At 45.1% G+C, this 6,721-nt stretch overlaps 1 protein-coding gene across 7 annotated transcripts in view; it reads right to left on the bottom strand.

The window, feature by feature from the left end:
• DCLRE1C (DNA cross-link repair 1C) overlaps positions 1-6,721 on the bottom strand; it is a 48,856-nt gene that overhangs the window by 35,182 nt on the left and 6,953 nt on the right. For all 7 annotated transcript variants that reach the window (XR_001886048.1, XR_001886050.1, XM_017874259.1 and 4 more), the window contains exon 3: positions 3,820-3,904. Coding sequence is in view for 5 of the 7 variants with exons in the window: in XM_017874259.1 (XP_017729748.1) it covers positions 3,820-3,904 (85 nt within the window). In the remaining 2 variants the exon portion in view is untranslated. The remainder of the gene's footprint in view (positions 1-3,819; positions 3,905-6,721) is intronic.

Genomic DNA, 6,721 nt, shown 5'->3' with positions numbered 1-6,721 from the left:
CTTTTTTTTTTTTTTTTTTTTGAGACGGAGTCTCGCTCTGTCGCCTGGGCTGTAGTGCAGTGGCTCAATCTCGGCTCACTGCAAGCTCCGCCTCCCGGGTTCACCATTCTCCTGCCTCAGCTTCCCGAGTAGCTGGGACTACAGGAGCCCGCCAACAGGCCAGGCTAATTTTTTGTATTTTTAGTGGAGACGGGGTTTCACCGTGTTAGCCAGGATGGTCTCGATCTCCTGACCTCATGATCTGCCCGCCTCGGCCTCCCAAAGTGCTGGGATTACAGGCGTGAACCACCGCGCCCGGCCAGTTCTACATATTGTATGTTTTCTTTATTGTACAATTTCCTTTTTAACCAAAAGGTCAGTTATTGTATGCATTTAGTTTCCACGTGTATGGGAAGATTTTAGCTGTCCCTTTGTTTCTGATCTCCAACATCATTGTATTCTTTCGTGACACAGTACATGGTTAGTTTTTGTAAATGTCATGAGCACCCCCAAAAAATACTATTTTCTTTCTTGCCTTTAAAGTCCTGTTTATTAGTCCACATTTACACATTTTCTGCACCCTATTTCCTGCCTCCTCCTCCTTTCAGCATCTGGGAGGGACATGTTAAGCTCTCCAGTGACAACTGTTGATTTCCTATTTCTCGCCCTGATTCTGCGGTGGCCTTGTTTGTACTATGTCAACGCATCTAAGCTGGAACTATTTCCTAGAACCCCTATCCATGGTGTTGCCCACAGTAAACACTCGGAAGGCAGATGTGAACTAGCAGGCTTTTTTTAATGCTCTGAAGGGCACCAGAAATGTTAACAGCTCATGAACATTGTTGACCTTCTGGCTTAACTCAGAGACTGGGGCAGCGCCGCAGCAACACCAGCCTCTACTGGGTGCCTGTGTGTAGCTCCTCCGAGTCCGGGGCAGGTGCATGTGCCTCAGAGCCAAAGCGGGAGACCAGCACTATTGAGGCCAGAGGAAGTGAGAGACAGAAGTGGGTTTTGGTCTGTCCTGCTGGGCTCTAGTGGACCATTGTGCCTTCCAGTTTGTCTCTGCTCCCCTCCCCTTCCCTTCCAGCTTTCCTTCCTGACTGTTGGCCAGGCTGACCTGTAGCAACTTCAAGCTGAATGCTAGAGACAACAGGAACAGCCTTGCTATTGTGACTGCTCTGCAGAGGGAGGACAAATCCCCTTCCCAATCGAAGGTCAGATGTTGAGGTGGAGGATACCATGCACACAAACACACGTGCACACACTGTGTGCATACTCACACACGCATGCACATACACACACGCGAGCACACACACAGCAGAGAATGAAAAGAAAACTTCAGTCACATCACAGGACTTTCGGGGAGGGCAGTGCAGTCCCTGAGCTGGGGACAGAAATGTTTCCTGTGGCTTGAGAGAAAGTAGGAGCAATCAGCCCTGGTTTCCACTGTGGCGTGGGGTGGGCCTGGACTTGCCTGGTTTGAACGTCACCTCGGTGCTGAGGCAGGCATGGCCTTTTTGTCAGCTTGCCCAAATGTGGGCAGGAGGGAGGCATTGGCTATAAGCAGCTTAAGAGCAAACAGAGGCCTGGCACCATGGCTCACACCTGTAATCCCAGAACTTTGGGAGGCCGAGGTGGGAGAATTACCTGAGGTCAGGAGTGCAAGACCAGCCTCAACAACATGGTGAAACCCCGTCTCTTCTAAAAAATACAAAAATTAGCCAGGCGTGGTGGTTCACGCCTGTAATCCCAGCTACTAGGGAGGCCGAGGCAGCGAGAATTGTTTGAACTCGTTAGGCGTAGGTTGCAGTGAGTTGAGATCACACCACTGCACTCCAGCCTGGGTGACAGAGTAAGACTATCTCAAAAAAAAAAAGAGAGTAAACAGACTCTTCGTGACACTTTGACAAACTGCTCTGCCAACTCCCACAATGATTTAAGACCTAATCCACATAATGAACCCACATTCTGTTAACTCGTTGTGGTTCTCCTCAGATCAAGCACTGGGTGACAGATTCTCGCACTTTCTACTTCAGTTGGAGGTTATTTTGTCAACTGCACATATGTCCACATGTCCACATGACCCATGGTTTCTTTTAACAGTAACACCCTCTTCAAACCTTATCTTTCTTTGCCTTCCAGTCTACTTTCTGATATTAAAAACTGCCACTCTGACATTTTGCCCCCTAATTGGTTAGTAATTTTTTCCCTTTTTCTTCCCCCCAAATTTCAAATTTCAACCCGTATTTATCCTTCTGTTTTATCTATGTCTCTTGTAGACTAATACTGATGGATTTGTCTAAGTTTTTTGTTTGTTTTTGAAGATGGAGTCTCACTCTGCCACCCAGGCTGGAGTGCAGTGGCATGATCTCGGCTCACTGCAACCTCTGCCTCCCGGGTTCAAGCGATTCTCCTGCCTCAGCATCTCAAGGAGCTGGGATTACAGGCATAGTCCCCATCACACCCAATTTTTTGTATTTTTAGTAGACACGGGGTTTTGCCCTGTTGGCCAGGCTGGTCTCCAGCTGACCTCAGGTGATCTGCCTACCTTGGCCTCCCAAAGTGCTGGGATTATAAGCATGAGCCACTGGGTTCAGCTGGATTTGTCTAATTTTTTTTTAACTTAAACTGAGAATTTGTCTTTTGATCAAAGGCAGAATTAAATTCTCTCCTATATATACTAATCACTGTTACAATCAGACTTTTTCTGCCTTCTTTGCATTTTCTGTGCACTAGACTTTTTTCTCCCCTTGATTCCCCTTGACTACTTAGACAGATGCGTTTTATTCTGCCAGACCGAACGTTACCCATTCTATCTGTATTCTTCTAGCTGTCATCCCTTCCTTATTATAGCCTGTAATTTACGTTTATTTTTCTTGTTCTATCCCACAATTTAAATAAAAGGATTTAGCAACTATGTTAATGAACACTTTACACTCTAAAATATTAAAATGTGGCCAGGTGTGGTGGCTCACACCTGTAATTCCAACACTTTGGGAGGCCAAGGTGGGTGGATCACCTGAAGTCAGGAGTTTGAGAGCAGCCTGACCAACATGGTGAAACCCTGTCCCTACTAAAAACACAAATATTAGCCAGGCATAGTGGCGGGATTCTGCAATCCCAGCTACTCAGGAGGCTGAGGCAGGAGAATCGCCTGAACCCAGGAGGCGGAGGTTGCAGTGAGCCGAGTTTGAGCCACTGCACTCCAGCCTGGGCAACAGAGTGAGACTCCATCTCAAAAAAAAAAAAAAAAAATAGAAAGAAAATATTAAAATGCATCTTAGCAAAAGGGTCAATGAGATTAAAGAAACAAAACTAAAGACCTAGATCTCACTCTTAAGGAACAAAGAAAACATATCAACAACCATCAAATGTTGACTTCTGCCATACTGCTCAATGCCAACAGACTTAATTTTTTTTTTTTTTTTTAAGATGGAGTCTCACTCTATCGCCCAGGCTGCAGTGCAGTGGCGTGATCTCGGCTCAACGCAACCATTGCTTCCTGGGTTCAAGCAATTACCCTGCCTCAGCCTCCTGAGTAGCTGGGACTATAGGTGTGTGCTACCACACCTGGCCAAATTTTTTATTTTTAGTAGAGACAGGGTTTCACCATGTTGGCCAGGCTGATCATGAACTCCTGACCTCAAGTGATCCGCCCGCCAAGGCTTCCCAAAGTGCTGGGATTACGGGTGTAAGCCACCATGTCCGGCCAGAGACTCAATATTCTAATTAATATGGGTAACTGTAGTATGTGACAAACCGAGGCAATGTTTTTGTCAATCTACCTCTAAAATACTTCCCACTTAAAAAAAATTAAGTTATTCAAAAAATAAAACTTACAATTCGTTTCTCCCAAAATCTGTATTTCGGGCTAGTTAACAACAACTCCTTAGTCACAGGTGAACAGTATAGATAAACCTTCAAGCTGAAAGGAAAAAAGAAAAAACTTTCAGTACAATCCAAAATGAGCCATCTTGGTGACTAATAAATCTATTTCATCATACAGCTAATAGTTTCATTTGAGACCAACCTGACCAACACGGTGAAACCCCATTCCTACTAAAAACAGAAATATTAGCCAGGCATGGTGATTAAATCTGTTTCATCATACATCTAATAGTTCAGAAATTACGCTGGCACAAAATCTGTTAGAGTCACTCCAACATACCTATGCCCACCATTTCAGTGCCATCAACAGCACAAGGTGGGGGTAGAAATACAGTGTCCCTGGACTACCTCCAACAGCGGTCCCTCACCACTGTTACTTGGAAATACACACTTGTATATGATCAAGCGTGTCTGGAAAGATACTGCCACACATTACACTACCTCTGGAAAAGGTGTGTTGGGAACAGAAACTTCTGCTTTTTACTGTATATTTATTTATTTATTTTTTGAGACGGAGTCTCGCTCTGTCACCCAGGCTGAAGTGCAACTGCAATGGCGTGATCTCGGCTCATTGCAACCTCCACCTCCCAGGTTCAAGCGATTCTCCTGTCTCAGCCTCCACAATAGCTGGGATTATAGGCACGCACCATGATGCCCGACTAATTTTTTTTGTAGATACGGTGTTTCACCACATTGGCCAGGCTAGTCTCAAACTCCTCACCTCGGGTGATCCGCCCACCTCGGCCTCCCAGCGTGATGGGAGTACAGGGAGAGCCACTGCGCCCAGCCTATTCTTTTTTTTTTTTTTTTTGGTAATGAACAGAAATTAATTTCATAATAAACTTTTTTTTTTTTTTTTTTTTTTTTTTGAGACGGAGTCTGTAGTCTTTTCTGTAGAGAAAAGGTCTCCCTATGTTGCCCAGGCTGGTTTCAAACTCCTCAGGTCATCCTCCCACCTCGGCTTCCCAAAGCGCTGGGATTATAAGCATAAGCCACCATGCCTGGCCTAAAGAGACTTTTAGAGATAGAGATGCCTCACACCTGTAATCCCAGCACTTTGGGAGGCCAAGGCAGACAGATCACTTGAAGTCCGGAGTTCGAGACCAGTCTGACCAACACGGTGAAACCTCGTCTCTACTAAAAATACAAAAATTATTTGGGCTTGGCGGCACGTGCCTGTAGTCCTAGCTGCTTGGGAGGCCGAGGCAGGAGAACTGCTTGAACCCAGGAGACAGAGATTGCAGTGAGCCAACATCATGCCACTGCACTCCAGCCTGGGCAACAAAGTGAGGCTCTGTTTCAAAAAAAAAAAAAAAAAAGACATGCCAAACAGTTCTAGCTGTGTGAGTCTTCCCCTAGCTGTGTGAGTCTTCTAGCCCCTAGCTGTGTGAGTCTTCCCAGCCCAGGTATCAGACATGAATGAGGGAGTCTCCAGATCTTATGTGGCTGACATTATCTGAAGACTCTGCTCACTGATATTTAATACCTGGGCTGGGAAACCATCCTCACTCTACCCTGTCAATCCCTGACCCACAGAAACTGAGCAGTAAGACATGATCAGTGCTAACTCACTCCATCTTGAAGTAATTTGTTACACAGCAGCAGATGACTGATACACAGGCTCTACAATCAGACAGACCTGGCTGGAATCCTGGTCCTGCCACTTACTGGCTGTGTGACATTGGGCAACTAATTTAACCTCTCTGGTTCCTCAGTCTCCTCATCTGGAAAATAGAAATAATAGTAGTATCTATTCAAAAGGTTATCAAGAAGCTCTAATGAAAATGTCAGGTGCAAGAGGGCAGAGCCTTGCATCTGTGTGGCTCGCTAATGCATTCTCCACCTCCAGTACAATGCCTGACACGTCACAGGCAACCAAAAAAAAAATTACTGAGGCCAGCAGTGGTGGCTCGTGCCTGTAATCCCAACACTTTGGGAGGCTGAGGCAGACAGATCACTTAAGATCAGGAGCTCAAGACCAACCTGGCCAACACGGTAAAACCCCTCTCTACCAAAAATACAAAAAGTAGCTGGGTGTAGTGGCAGGCGCCTTTAATCCCAGCTACTCTGGTAGCTGAGGCAAAAGAATCACTTGAATCCGGGAGGCAGTAGTTGTAGTGAGCTAAGATCGTGCCACTGCACTCCAGCCTGGGCGACAAGAGCGAGACCTGTCGCAAAAGTCAATAAATAAAAATAAAATAATAAAAAAGTATTGGCCAGGCGCAAAGGCTCATGCTTATAATCCCAGTGCTTTGGGACGCCAAGATGGGAGGATCACTTGAAGCCAGGAGTTTACGACCAGCCTGGGCAACATGGTAAGACCCTGTCTCTACAAAAAAAATAATAATAATAATAATTGTTGAACTGAGAAATACACAGTCCCCAGATACAGTAAGTATTCAGTAAATATTGGCTATCATTATCAAGAAGACAGACTATTGCTATCAATGAGCAGAAAAGTCTGACATCCACTGGCCCTTTTCAAATATGTATCTTGAGAATTGGGAATTTAGATATAGGCAATGGCTGCAAGAAAAGCATCTAATAGTTCAGTTTTAAGAAAAAATCCAGTATTATATGATCCTTTACAATGGAACAGCCATCCTCTCTCATATACTCTTATAGAAATAACACAGAATGAGTTATTGCTGTACCCAGCAGCATAGATAAATCACACAAATACAATGTTAAGTAAAGTAAAACAATTATAAAAGGGTCTATTTGGGACCAGGTGCCAGTGGCTCACATCTATAAAGCCAGCCCTTTGGGAGACTGAGGCAGAAGGATCACTTGAGGCCAGGAGTTCGAGACCAGCCTGGGCGACATAGCAAAACTCCCTCTGTTTTTGTTTTTT

This window comes from Rhinopithecus bieti, unplaced genomic scaffold (assembly GCF_001698545.2).
Source record: "Rhinopithecus bieti isolate Rb0 unplaced genomic scaffold, ASM169854v2 scaffold_1012, whole genome shotgun sequence".
Classification (NCBI taxonomy): Eukaryota; Metazoa; Chordata; class Mammalia; order Primates; family Cercopithecidae; genus Rhinopithecus; species Rhinopithecus bieti.
This window is presented reverse-complemented; position numbering and strand designations above follow the sequence as displayed.